Here is a 21,267-nt window from a genome sequence, read left to right on the forward strand (position 1 = left end):
ACTTTCTAACAGTTAAACTTCCCAACTGGAATTACCTCAGTGGGCTTAACACCTCTATGGATATTGTCCTAGATTTATAAATCCCCGCTATAATCTTTCATTAATTTATCCCTTCCAAAATAATTCAATCTTAATATCTTGTAACGTTTCTAGTACATAGAACACCTTTACATCTTAACTTAGAACATACCAGTCTCAAGTACATGTATCTAATTCTTCCTTGCTTTAACTTATCCTTGAGATGAAGTACATACATCTATGAACCCTTTTCTTCCTTTTATACTAATCAATACCAAATCTACTATCAACTAAATAAACATTTTTCTAAAGTCCTTCTCTTCAAATCTACTATCAACTAAATAAACATTTTTCTAAAGTCCTTCTCTTCAAATCTAGTTTAAAATTATTATCTCGTACTTACATATTAACTTAGGGAATCACTCCTTACACTACCTTTTCTCAGTTCAGGGGCGACTCATCATCGACAGCATAGGCCATCATCAGGCTCCAACTGGAAGTATTCATCGGCAAAGGAACTGCTGCTCTTCTACAGGGATTCTCCTACGTTCAGGAACTCGCTCTTCTTTCCATACGGCTATTAAATAAGTTGCTCCGGCCTGCTTTTTGGGCGTCTGATCAGTTCGACAAAACTGGGAAGCATAATAGGATTATCAGGACTCTTCTTACTGCTTTATTAAGAAGCCTGGCTATGTAGCTCTTCCTTATCGTTCTATGGTGAGGCTTTTCGATCCTTTTTTACTCAGCTCCAGCATAGGTGTTTCCATCTTTCAAGGATTATCTCCTTCCTATTTCAACAACTCTTAAACAGCATCTCCCACAACTCATTACTCTGGCGATTCTCCCGGCACTTCTCGGGATTTCTTTCCAGCCGCACATCACTCAGGCATCTCCACGGGAACTCTCCAAACTTCCACACTGCCAAAACTCACAACTCTCCCACAAACTCCTAACTCTCCCAATAAAACTCCTCACTTCCCTCTTGCATCTGCCTTTTGTTTCAGCCGCTCATTCTATTTTAATCCAATCGTCGTTCGTTCTCCATCATCTCATTATTCTCATTCGCTCTCTCCCACTTCTTCCGTTTTTTCTTGGCCCTCCCTCTACTGGGGTAACTTCCTGTTTACGAAATTTTCATCAACTTCGATGAACTACAGGGCGTCTAGAAATTTCTAGATATTTCCTTGTGATCATTCCCGATTCACTTACCGCCATTAGTCCACTCTGTTTCTTCTCTACCGCTCCTTGAAATTAGTAAGTGCTCAAGGAGTCGGTCTGTTTCAAATAGCGGCAGCCATTTCTACATAGTGTATATCGCATCCAGGGTTTTCTTCACCCTCCTAGTTCTTAAAATCTTCCTCTCCACAAGGGGGAGTCGGTTCCCTTGTTCTTTCCTTCCAAAGAGCTGCTCACTTTCTGTTTATGCGACCATGAACTGGCCTTGCGGTGCCCCCTTTGTACTAGTGTTCCAGTGCTCCCATTGTCTTGTGTACCGTCCTGCTACCTCCCGTTGTTACGTTAATCCTCCCCTACTTGACTGTATGGTACGGAGCGATCGCAATCTAAGCTTAAAATCATCCTATGTAAATAATATTATTTACTATATACATCTTTTTTTCTTGTTATGTTATAATATTTATAACATAACATTCGCTAGGATAAGTGTAAGAATTTTGTTCTTACAAATCCATTGATCTGTCATGTCTGACGACTACTGTTCAAGGTGGTGGGGGGGCAGTGTTATGGTGTGGGGAATGTTTTCTTGGCACACGTTGGGTCCATTGATACCCATAGATTCACGGAATGCCACATCGTTTCTGACCAAGTGCATCCGTTCATGTTGACAGTTTATCCTCAGTCAGATGGTTACTTCCAGCAGGATAATGCGCCGGTGCACAAAGCCCGAATCACTGTGGAATGGTTCCAGGAACATGACAATGACTTTTCTTTGCTGCAGTGGCCCGCTCAGTCCCTGGATCTCAATCCTATTGAACATCTTTGGGATGAGCTGGAAAGAACTGTTTGCTGCCTATACCTCCGTCGAATCTCAAGGAACTGCGTGACACACTCATGTCTGCATGGTACTCCATTCCTGCACAATGTTTTCAGCATCTTGTTCAATCCATGCCTAGACGAATCCAGACTGTTTTGAAGGGTAAAGGAGGCTCAATACTCAACTGGGTAGGTGTATCTAATAAAATGGCAGCACAGTGTGTATGACTAGCATCACAAATCGAAATATAAACAAAAGATATTTATTAATAGTTAAGGCAAAGCTAAGTAATATTTGACAAGCCTCCGTAGCTGAGTGGTCAGGAGCGGGAGTGCAGCAGCACACGCTCTTTGAGTAGACCGGGGTTCAAGCCTCTGACTGCTAAATACAGCCGATCTGCCAACTCACACTGGACCAGCGTGGCAGATTATGGTCCATTTCTCCCTCAGCAGGAATTTTTGAGGAGGCTTCCATCCTGCAGTGGGTTGATAATGGCTGCAGTTCACTTTTTTTTTTTTTTTTTTAAAGTAATATTTGACAGGTGCTCTCAAAATATTCCAAAATGAGTATTTGCAACCTTTATACAAAAGTTTTGGTAAACACGACAATTATGGGAATAATGTTATCAGAAATCCTCAGTTTGCTCCAGTTTATCATTTTAAATGGAAAACAAAATGAAAAGTTCACTAGGTGCAAACTAATATTTAGTTGAACCGCGTCTGGCTCTGATGACAGCAGCACACCGTCGAAGCATTTACAAGATCAATTTCTGAAGATGATCAACTGATAATTCGTTGTTCCAAACACGAATCATGGCTTCCTGAAGCTCATGAAGGGTTTTTCTTTGGTTTCTTTCTAGAAACTGCAGATTCCACACGATGCCAACAGTTCTCTATAGGATTCAGGGCCAGGCTGTTTCCTGGCCAGCTAAGAGTTGTAATGGACCGTTCTTCCAACCATTTTTTTTTTTCACCTGTAACAAATGTAAACACATTACTGTCGAATCTCTAATGCAGAAATGAAGCTAAAATAACTACAGAAGTGCCTACTTAGACTTTTCGCCCGATGACAAGGAGCAGAGTCGTCCTGAAAGATGCAGGTTGAAATGGTCTCTAATGGTTGGCAGCAATTTGCCTTCCAATATAGCCAGGTATCCATTGGCTTTTTATAAACTGCAGGTGACCTACTCCGCGATACGAAATACACCCCCATATATCATTTGGCTGGTAGGGAATTTCACTGTAGACACCATACAGTCTGGATGGTATTGTTCACCACGTATATGGCGAATCGTTGTCTCTCATCAGAGCCATGCAGGTTGAATTTCTTCTCATCCGAGAAAATAACTGACTTCCACTACTTGGGGGTCCATTTGACATGCTCCTTACACCAAATTAATCGGGCCTTTTTCATTTTTTGTGTGAGAAGGGGCTTTTTCTTAGGATGATGGGCTAAAAGTCCATTTTTGAAGAGGCGTCTTCTGACTGTTACTGCACTTGCTATCACTGCTGTATGTTCTTCCCATTCTCTTTTCAGCTCAGACGAAGAAAGCTTTACGGTTTTTAAGGCATAATCGTTCAAAACGCGGTCCTGTTTTGGCTGGTTTGCATCCGGTTCCTGTTTTTCCTATCAGCAGAACCAGTATTGAGTTTGGAAAGAAATCTACTCACTGTCGACTGATTACAAGACACTCTATGAGCAATATGACGGGAAGAACACCTTCCTCACGTAAAGCAACAACAGCTTTACGTGTTACTGCTCTTTCTTCGTGGCGTCAACTGCACGTAACTCGCGATCCTGGCACAAGCAAGGAATGACTGCAACCCTTGCAGAGCGTGCTTATATAGATGAAGGTAACAGCTGATGCAATATTACGTCATCACCTACGCGTGTCAATCTTATTTGATGCAATCTGTAAGAAATTGCCATATACTTACGTTATTCGGATGACAATTACAATTTTAAAGGGTGATGCACTTTTTTTGACCAGTTTTTTTTTTTTTGTTCTGGAAGTCAGATAGTGATTGTAAAAATATAAAGATCTGTTCAGTTTCAAATTGTGTAGCGTCCACTGAAAGGAAACTGTTTCCCAACATCTAAATTGACATAATCTCCAAAAATGAGTGTTTGCTCTTGAAACTACATATAAAGAATAAAATAAAACAAATTTTCTGTTTATACTTCGGGATGACCAAACGGTCAGAGGCGTTGACAAGATACAGCGAATACGAGAAACAACAAGGTTTTAACCCCAGTCACTCAAAGCACGTGTACTTATGCTTGACCCTCGGCTTTAACGAAACTCGAAAATTACCATCGATATTAGCTTTGCGACATCCTCTCGCACCCTATCTTATAACTTGGTTTGTGAATGACAGTCGCCATTAGTAGTAATTTCTGAGTCGAGATTGAGTTAGTTTGAGAAACAGCAGTCTCTACTCAAGCAGTTTGCACCCTTTTTAACGTAACATCTGACATCCCTATCCCTAGTGAAATTATTGGAGGCGGAAACGGCTGTCAGGAAATATACTGAATCTATTTTTGGAAGAGTTGTCGTTACGTAGTATTCCTAGAAAATTTCAGTGGGGAGCTGCAGATATGACCTAGGAAAAATTAGTGTATATGATGGTTATACTTACCTATATTAAGTGGTGCTCAGTGAGGGAATTATAACCATTTCTGCCTTGGATATACCATTAATTACTAATAACTGCACAGCTATAATAGTTCATTCTATGTTTGTTTGTATGAGTGATTTCTTTTGTCCTGAGAGAGTTTGATTTCCCTGCTAGTATTAAATAAGACTAATTTCTCACCCATTACGTTTTTATCACAGTCTCATGGAACGCTCCAGTCTGCGAATTTAGCGCGTCCGAATGAGAAATAATCGCGGCGCACACGTTTAATATATATTTAAAAAACCCTTCTTTTTCTGAGGTCACTCCTCGTCGTGAATCATGCTGGAAAACAGGCAGCTGCTATTGTTCTTTCAAGGAGGATGTTTTCTAAGAGAAGAGACGATATATGCGCATCTTATATGAATTGGGTTAACGTTTGACTCGCGTGCGAAGTAGGGGTGACCTACTGCATCACCCATCCGCTGTCATCCGCTTGCTTAGCCTCGATGAAATATCGAGGGCAAGAAGTGTTTGCTCTAACAGCTCTGCTATACGCACGCGCCCCTGCACCCATATACTGTATACGCGAACGCCACGCGCGCGTAAGTGTTGCATCACGATTTAGACACGTGAAAGTAAGCCTCGAGGAAAAGAATAAGTTTATCAAACAGTAGAATTGTCTTACTAAATAAATATAAGAAATAAAAAAATTCGTTTATTGTTTTGCTTTACCATTATCATTGTTGAGTTTATAATATGAAGAATTATTTGCAAAACAATACAAGAAAGCAAGCTTATACAGCATCAGTGAAAAAAAAAAAAAAAATTCATATCACTTATTCATTCTGTCTAATAGTTTGTCTAGTTCTTCCTTGAATTTACTACCGGCAAACACAACGCCAGCTCGAAGTTTGCTCCAAATCAACTACTTGCTAGCTGAAGGCAAATTTGCGCACATCTTTCCTACAAACATCCTTCCTCAATTTAAATTTGTCCCTTCGTGTGTAGTTTGAACAAGAGGAAGAATTCTATCACCATTGAGCTTGCGCAATCCATTCAAAGCCTTAAACACCTCAATCAGATCACTCGCAGGTGCCCAGTCTCCACACGATGCATTTTGCAGAACTGAAACCTTTCCTGGTAAGAGCACTCTTTCTTTTTCCCTCCCTAATCTCGTTGCTCTTCTTTGCACCCTTTCCAACTGATCCATGTCCTTCTAAAGTGAGGCTTCCAGACCTGTATGCGTTCTGTTGAAGTATTTTTACTGCAGTCAACTCCTGTACACCATCATTGGCTAAGAATATACATTAACGCATGTTCTGTATTAAACTTAAAAATTATTATTCATATCATTTATTTACAGCTGTCATGCATTTAGAATATTAATGCTTTTAAGTAATTATAAGCATGAATCAGAGTTGTCAAAAGCAATCAAGTATATCAAATTCCATAAAGTGTGGGCATAAAGCTTGAGGCTACGATAATCTATACAGGGTGTTTCAGTTAAACGTTTCAGAACTTCTAAGAGAGGTAGGGTACATCCTGACAACTCGAAATCATATAGCAATGTGGGGTCGGAAATGCTTTCCTGAAGCGGTGTTGTACACAGAAGCACCATAAAGAAAAGAGACCGTAAGTGAGAAATCGTTTTAATAATACATGAAAAGAAGCAAAAGGTACATGGATTAAAGTAAGTGTTCGAAGTTTCTTCCACGGGCTGCAATGCACGCCTCACATCTCCGACGCATGGACATCCGAACATTCTGGAATACTCCAGGCGAATTTCGAATTTCTTCGGCAGCTACTGCGATTCTTGCAACCAGCTCCTCAGCATTGTCAACAGGGGTGTCATAAACTAGCGATTTCATATGACCGTGAAAATTCCTTCACAAGGGAAGTAATTTTCAACACGCATAACGACCATATCTGGGCGGTCGAGAACCCGCATGCAATACGACGTCGTGCAGCACAGATTCGATTTTCGGTCAATGTATGGGCCGGTATTATGGGAGATCACCTCATCGGACCTTACCTGTTACCGTGTCGTCTAACCGGACCTATCTACTTGATCTTTCTGCAGCAAGTATTGCCACAACTTTTGAGAGATGAACAGATTTCTGCATCGACGCAACAGACAATGTGGTTCCAACACGATGGAGCCCCTGCCCATTATAGCGGAGATGTTCGTAACTACCTGGATGTCACATTTGGTCAACAGTGGATCGGACGTGGTGGTCCCGTGCGTTGGCCTGCTCGGTCACCCGACCTATCATGTCTTGATTTTTATTTCTGGGGTCATATGAAATCGCTAGTTTATGACACCCCTGTTGACAATGCTGAGGAGCTGCCGAAGAAATTCGAAATTCGCCTGGAGTATTCCAGAATGTTCGGATGTCCATGCGTCGGAGATGTGAGGCGTGCATTGTAGCCCGTGGAAGAAACTTCGAACACTTACTTTAATCCATGTACCTTTTTGCTTCTTTTCATGTATTATTAAAACGATTTCTCACTTACGGTCTCTTTTCTTTATGGTGCTTCTGTGTACAACACCGCTTCAGGAAAGCATTTCCGACCCCACATTGCTATATGATTTCGAGTTGTCAGGATGTACCCTACCCCTCTTAGAAGTTCTGAAACGTTTAACTGAAACACCCTGTATACAGTAGTTAAAGTAAACATACGGACATGAAGTCACATGGTATCCTGTATATGATTTATAGGACCTTTACTGGCAGAGATAAGAACGTCGTTATTCCTTTATATATACGGGCGCCTCCGTAGTCAGGTGGGAAGGAGCAGCAGTGCGTAGCACACGCTTCTTGATTAGACCGGGGCTCGAGCCCGTCACCACCAAATACGGAGGATGCGGAAAGGTCAGGGAATGACCACCGCATATCCCGGAGAAATATGGCCTTAGTTGCTAATGCTCCTAAAAAACAAACAAACAACAAGCTATTCCTTTATACAAAAAAAAAAAAAAAAAAACACGGTTACACCACATTTGGAGTATTGTTTAGGTATGGGGACAGCGTCCATTAAAATACAACTTTTGAAGAGGGTTTAAAGAAGGCAACCACGTTATTAGTGATAAGCGCAAATTAAATCAAATGTGAGGAACAACTTAGATGGTGTTGACTGCAGATTTCGATGATTAAGGCATCTAAAGGGAGAACTGAAAATGAATGTGGGGAGGAGAGCTGTTCTCCTGAAATAGGAATCACTTGGCGCAAATATAGAATCTCATGAGGGGAAAAAACCGCCAGAAGATTGAATCTTGTTTTAATGTTATTTTGTGGGAAAGAAAATAGTATGAATATTCTGTTTTGTTTTATTTTTTTTATTATATATGTATAATAAAAAATTTATATACGAGTATATATTTACTGATGCAGAAGTTCGCTTTCTTGCGTCATTTGGTCCTGCTAATAGTTAATAATATTTTCACCAAAATACACAATCATATGTAATAAATGAAGAAATGACTCCATTTCGATGTACAGGAATATACGAGGTGTGGCAATAGAGGTCTCGGACTTGTGCAGTAATAACAAAGTGAAGGAGCTCAAAAATGGTTTAATTGTATTCAAAGTAATCATTACCTGATTGAATGCACTTCTCACACCCTTCTAAAAGTTTCTGAAAAGAATCAATGATGGCGTCCAAAGAGATGACGATGTTCAGTTCTGTGGTTGCGTTTCTTTTATGTCCTCAGCATCCTGAAATCTTTTTCGTTTGAGGGCAGTTTTCACTTGGGAAAGAGGAAGAATACTGGTGCTAGATCGGGAGAGTAGGGTGGATGATTGATCTGTATAATGTCATATTTCGTCAGAAATGTCTTCGCAACAAGTGGGGAATGGGCGGGGCATTGTCGCAGCAAGAACCATTTGCTTTTCTCTCGAATTGCGGCCTCACATGGGAAATACGTTTCAGTAGTCTTTGAAGCACTTGTACGTTGAACGCAACTTGACTCTTCCCCCTTCAGGTACAAATTCCTTGTGAAACACACCCGGTATGTCGAAAAACATAATCAGCATTGTCTTGACCCTGGACTTCTGTAAATGAAACTTTTTCTCCCCCCCCCCCCGGTAATGATTTTGAAGTCCGCTGTATGCTTCCACGCTTCGTCAGAATCCCCTAGGCCGGTAAATCCGGCTTTGGGGATTCTGGTCCATATTGATTTAGTTGCTTCCCACAGTTGTTGTTGCAAATTCAATGGTTGTAGATATTTCTTCCGAAAAGTTTGTTTCACCTCATCTCACTGGTGGTCACTTAGATTGAGATATTGTGTTTAGGGGTGGCCACCGCAGTAGGCTGAATTTATTCATGTTCCTGAAACCAGTTCTGGTCTTGTGACATGGTGCATTATCCTGTTGAAAGAACCTATTCGCAGATGAATACACTGCTGCCATAAAATTGGTGATTCAAGGTCAAAAACAGTTTCCAGATAACCTGTGGCATCCGAATGTTGCTTCACTGGTGCCAAGGGACTATAGCCCCTTTAGTCTCCATCTTGGAGACTAAAGGGGCTATAGTTAAAATGCAAGGTTAAAAATTCTCAGCCAGGATACAAGGATTCTATTCATTTGGAGCGAGCCCAAAATGTTTTTCACAATGTTTTTTTTTTTTTTTCCTATAATATCATCGCTTGAATTAAGCAAAATTTTACGATTTGGTATATGCTAATTAATTAGTATATTGTGCACCGTTTCTACAAACATCTCTATATTTTAAAGATAAATAATCGTTTACAAGTTTGTTATTAACTTTGTAGATAGAGTATTCGCTTTTGAAAAGTTTGTAGTTGTTTGACCAGGTATCGTCTACTTTGACATAAATTGCGTATCCTTCCTTCTTTCCTTGCAAAAAAATCGTCATATTGACCTGCTGTTTTAATATCAACTCTTTCTCATCTGTATATATATTTTTAATTTTATATTAAAATGTGTCGTGTTTAGAGCTCCAGCAGAAACAGATTAAATCTAATACACTATATCGCGAGTATTTCCAGGGTGTTCAGATAATCATGTCAAGAAGGCTGTAGACATCGTCTCCTTAGGCGAGAGCCGTTTTTTAACGTGTTCACTGAATGTCGATAACGGAAGTAACGCTTGCGAACCCGATTGCTCTTCTTTTGTTATTTTGCCTATAGAATGGTTCTTAGGGATAGATAAAATCGTGGAAAAGTTATTTGATGAAAATTTAGATTTGTTAGAAAAAATTTATTGAATGTTCACTTCGATTTTAAATTTTACTCGTGACAACGGATTTAATCTTTCACGAATAACTACCTTTTAAGCGCATTGAGGGGGAAACAATGCACATACCATTTTGATACTTCTGTCACGAAAGAGTCATAAAACGCTTAGTAATACAGTACAGTACTTGCAAATCTAGGGAGCCTGTTACAGATATGTATGGGTTTCCGCATATATAAAATCTTGGAGTAACAGGAGACTGGATCTCATTTTTAATTATTTTTTGCATCTGCAAAAAAAGTCCGCTCCCTTGCATGATTTAGCTATATAGACATAACGGTGGGCTTTGATTGAAAGGTTCCTCTGCCCGAGTATGAAGGTAAATAAAATACCTTCAGCATTATTAGAGGAGTTTAGTAACATGTTACCAGACTCCTCTAATAATGCTGTAATGCGCTGATTTCAGCTGCGAAAAGTTTTTTTTTTTTTTTTTTTTTTTTTTCCTCTCTTGGGCCTCCAGGAATTCATTCGTTGCAGCAATGACGTTTCTGTCGGTTGGCAAATGGATGCCATCCAGGTATTTTTGAAGTGAAACTTCTTTATGCGTGCTCCAGGCAGTTTTCAGATGGGAGTAACTTGAATTCATGGATTGACAGAAAATGCGACCATTGCCATAAGTAAACAGACAATTCTGTAGTAATTGGGAGGGTGACCACCTGGGAATACCGGAAGTTGACTTTTAGCCTTTTTTTTTTTTTTTTTTACCCCCCCTTCTTTTGATCCCATGGAAAATATTCTTCCTATTTTCACGTATCATTTAATTTTGTTAATTGATAAGGTAATAAAGTGTAAATATGTGATTTATATCTTTACTTTTATAGCCTGTGGATAGGGGCTCACATCTGGTGAGTATGGGCTTGGCACACCCAGGGTTCAAAGCTGGATATCATCATTCTTCTCTTTCTTGGTGATTCCCTTCTACTTCTGACTCTCCCTCTCCCTCTCTCTCTCCCCCTCTCTCTGAGGGTAACTAAGAAATTTTTTTTTTTTTTTTTTTGGCTGGTGCAGCATAAGCCCCAGGCTTCCTTGCACCATATGGCTAATAATAATATTCCTATTTTCGCTTATTAGAATCGCCGTTAATTGAATTAAAATTCAATTCGTAACGTGATTACAATGACCCAGCGCTTACTACATATCGTATAGTGAACGGTATTTTGTTATGGAGTGTCCATCGTAAAGCGGGGGGGGGGTCCCACTGTAGTAAGCGTTGTAAGGCATATAGCGCACGTGCAATGCATCCGTGGATTGACAAAAATCATCAAGAAAATGGGACATGAAATGATTCATTCCCCCACCATTGTACCACTCCGTACCAGGCACGAGCGACGCATGACCCAATCAGTACCCTTACTGATTGCTTCATGCTGTTTCTTTCATCATTCTCCATCATATTTAATAAAAAAATTTCGATGGAAAAAAATTTATAATTCAACATGTTGGAGACTAATAGTGAGCACGTATACGTGCAATGCGACCACCGAAATCACCTCCATTGAGTACAAAGGAGAGATCTAAGCTATTTCGACAGCGGAAGAAATTACAACGTGTGATGGAGTTGAACAAAGAAGCCGGAGAATGTTCATCCACATCTTCAGAGTTTTACATCTCCCCAGAAATGTTAAAAGTGAATTTGGACGTCGATACTGCAAATGAAAACGATGAGAAGAGTCCTCGAAGCCCAGTCGTAAATGAAAAGCGAAGAAGACAAAACCGACTGCCGGAAGTACTCCATCAAATCATTCAACCCGTAGCGGGTGTAATACACAGCAGGAGAAGAAACACTGAAGCATCCATGCACAGTTTAAATGTACATTCCTGGATAATGATTTCTGTTCCGTGTGTGATCAGTTTTGGTTCAAGAACGAAGTGAAATTAGTAGCAACTAGAGATCTTCTTCAAACAGCATTTCCAAAGGAAGGATGTAAGTCAAATGTCGTCCTGTAACAGCTGTCGTGGCTCTCTCAAGAAGAAAGTGATTCCAGCTCTATTGAAGTCAAATGGTTTTAAATATCATCCAATGTCACAGCACTTGCTGAAACTAGATTTGGTAATGGAACGTCTCATATCTCAGAGGCTCCCATTTATGCATGTTCATCGCCTGCTGCATTCATATGGTCAATACGGGATCCACAGTCAAGTGATAAATGTTCACCTAAAGAAGTTTCACTTAACTGCTGCTATGCGTGCTCGGCACACAGACTAATTTTTTTCAAATTAGGAAATAGATGCTAGATCTCGTGAATATGGTTGATCCAAGATTTCAAACCCGCACTCATGCAGTGCAGCCATAGCAATAGCAGACTTGTGAATAGGTGCTTTGTCTCCTGGTGGAACAAGATTCCTTTGCCGAGTGTTCCCCAGCATTTGTCTGTTTTCATACAAATGCCTCAAGGTATATGTAATATGCCCCTGTGACTGTCTGGCCTTTCTTGAAGGTAATCCACCAACAGCACTCCATCAGCATTCCAAAACTAACAACACTCCATCAGTATCCCAAAAAATCGATGCCATCACCTTAGCATGGAGTCTACTTAGCTTTCTTTGGAGGAGGAGAAGAGTTGTTCCCATATTTCAGACTGGTCCTTTGTCTCTGGCCGAAAGCGATGGATCCATGTCTCATCTGTGGTTACAAACCATGCAAGGAAATTTGCTGGACCTGCTTGAAAACGATGCAAATTTTCACTTGATTTGACAACTGTTGTGCGCTTTTGATTTGCTATCAAGAACTTTGGGACCCATCGTGCCGACACCTTTTTCATAGCGAGATTCTCTGTTATGTGATGCACACATTCAGATGAGATGCCACAAGACACTCGCAATGTATCGAACTGTTGCTTGTGGATCACTTATCACTACATCATGCACACTGTCAACAACTTCTGGAGTGATGGATGTTGCAAGTCTTCCACAGCGTGGGTAATCTTCCAGGCCTTCCCTTCCTTGTTTAAATTCTGTTGCCCACTTCTTAACCAGGGAATAGGAAGGGGCATTCTTCCTTAATGTTGTAACCATATCGTCATGAATTGTCTTTCACGTTAGCCCCTTTTTCCCCAAATGTAGGATGATGACTGCTCGGTGACTGATTTTGTCCATCTTTAATCAATTATAATTTTTTTTTTTTTTTTTTTTTTACTTTAGGACTTATAATTAAAAAAAAAAAAAAAGACAGTTATTGAAACTTGGTGGATCATTATTTGAAGTGTTATACATGAAGTAAAGAAATTTTTAACACTGTACCATTATCATACTCAATCCACGAACTTTTCAACCCCCCCCTTCAATAGTTATTAATTTCCAGTTCTTTGATTGTCTATATAAACATTTAGAATATAAAATAAGAATATGCTAGTTCCTCCCCCCCACACACACAAGATCAATCTGGATACACTGCCTTACCATTAATATCTGGACATCTGCTGGATATTAATGGTAGGACAGCACAAAATATTAAATGAAAATAAAAGCTTTTATTGTCATTTAATATTTTGTGCTAAAACCTTTTGCTTTTATGATGGCCTTCAATTTTTGTGGCATACTCTCAACCAGCTTTTTATAAACGTCAGGTAATATGTTCCTTCACTCGGCCTTGTTCTTTAGGTGATCTCGGCATGCAATATATCCCAAAGATGCTGGATAGAGTTCAGATCAGTACTCCGGGCTGGACAATCCAACTTTTCCACACCCATGTCTTTAAACCACTCTGTTACGACCCGAGCAATATGGCATGGCACATTGCCTTTCTGATGCAGTTACGGCCTTCCCCGAAGTATTGCCATAATGTTGGAAGTGCATAATTGTCCAGGATGCTGGTATTAGACAGCATTCATGATTTTGTCGATAATGACTAATGGACCCATGAAAAGCAGCCCCATACCATGACACTGCCCCCACCAAACTTCATTGTTGGGAGGATACAATCAGGAAGTAACTGTTCCCTTGACATTCGCCACACACACAGGAACGGCCATCAGACTGGTAGAGTGCAAAACTCTCGTCTGTCCATAGGACTGTTTTCCAGAAGCTGGAAAACAGTCCCATGGACAGAAGAGTCAGCGTCTAGCATTTGTTGAGGTGATCAATGGCTTGTGAACAGCTGCATGACTATTGTAACCCATATCATGGGGCGACCTTCATATTGTACTTGTGCTGACATTAGTCCCAATACTTTCACAGAGGTTTGTGTGACTTTAGACAATGACAAATTGATGTGCCATTGTCTAAAGTCACAGTTATTTATAGCAGGTTCTGTGATGTGTTGCATGCATAGGACCCGTTTCCCCATCCATGGAGGGGTGTCTGGATATTAATGGTAAGGGGGATGTGTGTGTGTGGAATAGGTAAAGGGCTACCAGAACTGAAATTGTAACTATGGAGAACAAGGAAAGGACAGACTTCTTATTAACTTCCGTCCCTTCCTTGTTCTCCGTAGTTACAATTTCAGTTCCGTTAGCCCTTTACTCTTGCTACCTACAAACTTATGTATCCATTATGGTCATTGGTCTCCTTCTGCCTAATTTTGGCAGTGTCCCTGATCCATAAAAACCATTAATTATTAACAATATATACTTTTACATTCTTGGTTAAAAAAAAAATATATATATATATTTATTATTATTAGCTATATGATGCAAGGAAGCTTGAGGGTTATGCTGCACCAGCCAAAAATTTCAAGAGAGAGAGAGAGAGAGGAATGAATGATGATATCCAGCTCAGGACCCTGGGTATGCCAAGTCCATATTCACCCTGGGGTTTTAGTAAAATGAAAGGAGATGGTACACCGATGAGCCAAAACATTACCACCTACCTAATATGATGTTAGTCCTCCACGTGCAGCCAAAACAACTCGTACCTGGCGTTTTAAATATATTTTACATATGTTTTACGTACGGCAGTTTGTTTTTACATATTTTCTAGACTGTTACTGTGTGTCATTCTTACTGTGTATTTGCAATGTTGAAAATTGTTAATTTTGCAAGATATAAGTATTCAATACTAGCTCACAGTATAGTACTTAAATAGTACAGTAGTATGTATTTCAATTCTGTTACTGAAATCATATTGTACTGTTTGTACAACCATTTAAAAATATTGAACAATAGCAACACCTATATCAGAGGTAACATTGGAACCTGTAACCATTATTTCTTAGGCAAGTGCTGGTGACTATCTTTCTGCAGAGGTTATAGGGATCAGAGTGACTTTAATAAAAATAACAAATTATCCCTGCATACTAAGGCTGTGTGTCTGATCTTCAAAAAACTGGAATTTTCAAAAAATCATTGGGCTGGGTTCTGAGCATGCCAGATCTGTGAAGCTCTACTGTATTTAACAGTTTTAATTGGTAAAAGCCTGTTTGATTGCATTTGCAAATGTTTTTTCCTAAAATCCTGTATATTAGGATTAACATAGTGAATATGTTACTCAAGTAACTTTGCAAGGATAGGAGATATTCCCCCCTTCCCAAGCCCTTGATTAAAAATCAGAAAAGAGAATAAAGCAGGAAGTTATCATTGCTTGCCTTTATTGTCTCTCCAATTATCACATATCCAATTTTTAAATAAGAGGATAAGGAGAATGCCTTCCTAATGATTATTGGTAATAGTGCAAAGTGAAAAGAGAAGCAATGATAATTTCTTGGTTCGTTTGTTTTTCTGAATTTTAAACAGGGACATGTGGGATTTATTTGCTATTCTTATAAGATTGTCTGTATTACATATTCACCAAATTCTGAATATAGTAAATATGTTATCCAGACAAACCTGTGGGGTTAGCATACATACCATCTATGCCCTTGTTTAAAAATTGGATAGGGAATGAATCATTTGTTTAGAAAATTATTTGATATTTTAGGTATAATATTTCCAATTTACCATGTCAGAGTGCTATAAGTCTGAAATTTGAGCTTTTTACCAAAGCGAATTAGTAAATTCTAGAATTTAGCAGATTTAGCTTTCACATTAACATTTTTGTCCTTCACATGTGGATTTTTTTACCTTTTATCTTAGGTGTGCATTAAGTTTTTTTGTTTCAGTTTAAATTTGTTTTAGAAAAATTCTTTTGGATAAATTGTTTTTTTTTTTTTTTTCTTTTTGAAATTATGAGAAATGTCTTTGATTTTCTGTCATTAAAAATTTTTTTTGAAACTTGCCTGTAGTAAAATAATTTCTATACATTTTTCATTAAGTTCATTATTTTAATAAACATATGGTATTTTACTCGATTGTGTTTTTTTTCTCTGTCCCACTCTAGATAAATGAATTGAAAGGAAAAGATCGTCTCATTATACGATTAGAGAAAGACTCTTCTGCTATCAAATGTGGTGATTGGTCGTCAGGTCGGTATTGCAATCATCAGAAATGTTTTGCAACCAGCGATAATGCAACAAAGTTCAGTAATGCACGTCATGAACGTAGGCAGCACCAAGCTAACTATGCAGACAATTTTTTCATCAAAGTTGTAAGTTTTTTTTTATTTTGTTTGAAACACTAAAATTATTTTATAGCACTACCTCCTAGTTCAGAGGTTTCCAACCTTTCTCGGTTCACGGTGCCCTTAGTGTCCCAGTAATTTTTTCACGGTACCCCTAGGCCAAAAGAAACACCTAACACATTGGTTTTCGACCTTTTAATATAAACCTATATAATAATCTTATTCTTTATATAGAGGTACTAAATAATGCATCAATTATAGATCACCACAAAATTAAAAGATACGGTACAATGGATACCATACACCTTTTTATAATGAAATAAATGTATAAATTTCAAAAAAATAAATAACTTTAAGTAACTTAAACCGAAATTACATAGCACCCTAAGAATGTTGTTGCAGCACCCTACTGTGCCGTGGCACCCCAGTTGAAAACCACTATCCTAGTTAGTGGTATATTTTAATTTTATTTATTATGTTTAATAAAGTGCTGTCATTATTTTAAATTTGTTTAAAGGGGATCATTTATAAATTACATAATGCAATTTTAACTTTTTGTATCCTTTTGTAACACTTTGTAACAACAGATTTGGCTTCTTCCCCATTATTACATAAATACTATGGTCCTCCATAGCCAAATTGCTTATCTTGGTGAACTGGCTATTATGTCTGAAATTTCTGGAAATTACAATCATCAGTGGTTTATTAATACTTCCACAAACTAGAGCTATCCTGTTATATGGAACATAACTCACCACTCCTTAAAACCACTCAAGAGGGAGTTTCTTAGCAAATAAATGCTGGTATTGAGATCTTTTCTGCAGTTAAGGAGAAATCAGCTAAGGCTTTTGGATAGATTTCTACTAGTATGAGGTCAACCTAACTCAGTTTGCAATGGATGCAAGGTTCCGAAAATCACTGTCAGTGTGCCTAATGGTTGCAATACTATAATTCCAAGGCCGTGATCTCGGGGGCCAATTGAATTTGGTTTTCCTGATCATATGTTGTTTTCTGTGCGTGATCATTATACTCAGAAACTTCTGTATTATGATCTCATTTGCCTTAGAACACTGTTGTATTGTGTCATGTCTGTGAACATACATTTTTTACAATTCTCATAATACCATTTGTAATTTTTCTTCTGTATCCTTTTCTTACTTAATAATTCATTGTATTGAAGGGTGTGCTGTCAATTTGTTAATTAGAAGAATTTCAGCTAAGGGTCATCCTTGGTTAAAATAGTTATGTTATATCAAAGTAATTTAAGGGTTTCGGATAATCCCCAAAAAATTTTAACAGGGATCTCCCTCCAGTACATTCCATTCCTGATTGCATTTATCTTAGTAAAATTTTATGAATATCACAATTTTATCTGATTTCCCTTAATAGTATTGTAATTATTTTTAATGTCTAGATTTGTTTCGAATGTCAAGCCCATACTTCACACTGTGGTGGGTACGTTGTATGTCTTGTGTTTTTCCATATACTGTACTATATAATAAAGATTATTTAAACTTTTGAACTATCTCAAAATACTTCATTGTATTGAAGTATTTTGAAAAGTGAAGCATTTCAAAGGTGGCTGTGTTTTACACCTCTGGCCTTTACAGTTCCACCTCTGGTCTGCACATCACTGTCCAAAGCAGAACTCTTTATTAGCAATGCTAGCACTTGCACAGCTTCTTCTCACAGTTAAGGACTTCTTTTCAGTAAAGATCAATGCAAGGTACTTATTCAATTCACCAGCCACATCAGCTGGGGCCGACCGGGCTAGCCGAGTGGGTAAAGTACCTGCCCGGCAACCCAAAGGTCGCGGGTTCGATTCCCGCCTCGGGCTTGGATCAAAGTACTGCAAAAACCTTGGAAGGTGCAATATGGCCACAGAAGCCGATGCGCCAACAACTACCAAATCAAAAAAAAAAAAAAAAAAACATCAGCTGGGTTATCTAATACTTTCCCCACACAGAACATAGGGACTGAATCAGATTGATTCCCTGTGTACTGGGACCCCTGTGTACTGGGACCAATCTGATTTATGTTCTTCTTGGTATTCACATACATGGAAAACTCCTTACCCCATTCTTTGCTCTTTTACTTAGTGTTTCTCATACTCAGCCTTGGCTGACCTAATCTTTTCCATTGTACTATTATAGATCAACTTGTAACTGTTGTAGAACTATTTTTCATTGTTTTGTAACTTTCCCATGCCCTCCTTTTCTCCTCAATTACACTTGCTAGCTCCATATTCAACCACCACATGCTATATTTTGTAAATGGTATATACAGAACATATGTGTTCATGGCTTTTGTGATTATTGCTTTAAATGTATTCCATAGTTCTAGTATATTCATCCTCCCTCTGCAATCTGCCCAATTCATAGATGCCATGTAGCATCTTGTACTATCATAGTCCCCATTTCTGAAATTAAAACCGTTACCTTTAACTACTTCAATGTCTTTCTTCATCTTCCAAACTAAGCTGTGTGATCATTACCTGCCATTGGTTGCTGTACTGTAAGTGCTGTGATGTCATCTTGACCACTTTTGTTCTGAGATCCAAATCAGGGTGGCATCAGGGTGTGTATAAAGCCTTGAATGGTTTGAGCATGCTCAATGCCGATGGGATTCTTCCTCTTGCTCAGAATAATCGCCTGAGAGGGCATATTTTCAAATTGAGGAAAGACGGTTGTAGGATAGATGTACGGAAGTTTGCCTTTAGCCAGCGGGGTGGTTGATTGCTGGAACAAACTTCCATCTATCGTTGTAGAAGTTGATAGCTTAAATAGATTCAAGGCAGAACTTGACAAACATTTGGAGCGAGTGGATGGGGGTGAAATAAGGGTGTTTTTTTTTTTTTTTTGGCTGATGCTATATAAGCTTACTTTCTTGCATCATGTGCCTTTGCTAATGCTAATCACTTGGCAAGTCACAAGATACTAGAGTCCCTGATGAGCTCCTAGTTACATTTCTAGGGAAAGCACCAGTGACTCAAATTCTTCTAGTAATGCACCGATTTTTTTAATTTGAGATCAGTATACTCCTTACATTGGATGCAAAGAAAAGAACCATCAGTTGAGCTTGGTTTGTCTATTTGACTGACCTTAGAATACATGCTACCACAGGTCATACAAGCTATGAACCCATGATTCATGTTATAAATCCCTGCTGGCATTTCTGTCTGAATCATATCCTTAGATGATGTATAAAACTGATATTGTTAATAACCTAGGGGAAATTTGGACTTAAGATTACAAAATTTAAATTTACAATATATTACAAAATTTATATTAACAAAGCATTACAGAAATAAATTTTTTTTCCAAAATTTTATCCTATGGCAAAGCTTAAATTAAGCTATTGAAGTTACCACAAGGTATGTAACTTGAAAAATACTTTAGAAAAGGTATGAATTAAATTTACAAATATTGTATTTCACAAAATTACTGAAATAAGATTTAAAAATTGCACAAAGTAAATTTAAATGAATTTTAAACAAAAAACTTTATCTACTAAATGCCTGATCTTAACAATCCCCTTCAGTTATTCTGCTGGAGCCAACCTAAAACATGTCTGCTCTCCTCAACTAACTACAATAGAGTTGCTTATGTACAGAGTCGATAACTAATTAGAGTAAGGAACAAAAACTCAGATTTTGATACAGAGAATGCAATATTTGTATTGTCACATCTTCATTTATACCTGCAAATTTTGTGACTTTCTACATAAGAGAATACTGTATATGCTTATTGCTTTCCGTACAGTTTTTACTGTGCAGTGTAATAAAATGCCATAATGTAAATTTTTAAAAAGAGCAGAAATAATTGAATAAGAAGTGTTTCTTAATGAAAATTTTGGCTGCAATACCCTACTAATGAAATGCAAAAGATGATGAAAAAAAGGGGATTGACCTGTATAGTGAATATGATTAAGCACACATTTTCAGGACAAAAAAAAAAAAAAAAAAAAAAAAAACCAACTTATATGATGGAATATGTTGTGCTTTTGTACTCCAACCCCAATCCATCTATGCAATTTTTTAAAAAAATTTATTGCTAGAAATTCAAGTTCCCCAACATAAGGCCAATTTAAGGCATAATCTTTGATTTACCATTGGCATTCAATTCTGCAGGTAATACTGATGTTCTGTTATATTTATTCTTGAAAGATTATTAAATTAGGAATTAAATAGAATATAATCAAAACCTGTAAAGTGCTTTCAAAGGTAAAGATTATAATTGAAAGTAACGACTCCTCTCTGAAAGTTTCACAGATATTGACAGTTTTTTTAATAAGTGATATCTAAGCTATTGATTACATTCCAAATGATCACAGAGTTGAAATTAAGCAATATAATTTAATTACTTTAATTAAATTTTGATTAGTTTAGATACTGTTATGTTTATTGGTTAAGATTTTATAATTTTTCTAGTTAATTAAAATAAATGCTGCTGATTTAGATGTGCAGAAGTAAGAAAAGGAGCTGCAGTCCGTTGGAAGTGAAGCCAAATCACTGGTCGAAAAAGGTAAGTTAATAGGAAAATAAGTTAATGATGTGGTCAGCAGTTTGGTTGATACCATTTGCACTCTTAGCTACTGCTACTCTGCTAGGGCTATCTTATGCCATCTACTTAAAATAATCTCACTTCCCCCCCCCCTTTTAAGAGCACATTATTTGTTGCAACATTTTTGATGAAAGACAAAAGAGAAGTAATTATCATTGTAATTATAATTATTTAATAGATACTTTTCGTTAAATGAAAATTGTTTTTACTCTGGATATTACAGGTGGTAGATGACTTTCATCAACCAGTGAAATACCACCACTTTGCTTATTGGAGGCTTGAAGTGGTGAAACCCATGTTTAGTCTGTAGAGCAAAGTTTCCGGCATCCCCCTTCCCCCATACTTCTCCTTCAACCCATGCATGGTACTAAGTACTATAGGTTTTGATA

At 38.1% G+C, this 21,267-nt stretch overlaps 1 protein-coding gene across 4 annotated transcripts in view; it reads left to right on the plus strand.

Annotated features, from left to right (window-relative positions):
* The window catches only part of LOC150078211 (uncharacterized), a 446,657-nt gene that overhangs the window by 139,211 nt on the left and 286,179 nt on the right, over positions 1–21,267 (plus strand). For all 4 annotated transcript variants that reach the window (XM_090385062.1, XM_090385063.1, XM_090385064.1 and 1 more), the window contains 2 exons: positions 16,137–16,343; positions 20,774–20,839. In XM_090385062.1, coding sequence (XP_090241188.1) covers positions 16,137–16,343; positions 20,774–20,839 — 273 coding nt within the window. The remainder of the gene's footprint in view (positions 1–16,136; positions 16,344–20,773; positions 20,840–21,267) is intronic.

The sequence above is a fragment of the Mastigoproctus giganteus genome, chromosome 11 (assembly GCF_048544385.1).
Source record: "Mastigoproctus giganteus isolate SK-2022 chromosome 11, ASM4854438v1, whole genome shotgun sequence".
Taxonomy (NCBI): domain Eukaryota; kingdom Metazoa; phylum Arthropoda; class Arachnida; order Uropygi; family Thelyphonidae; genus Mastigoproctus; species Mastigoproctus giganteus.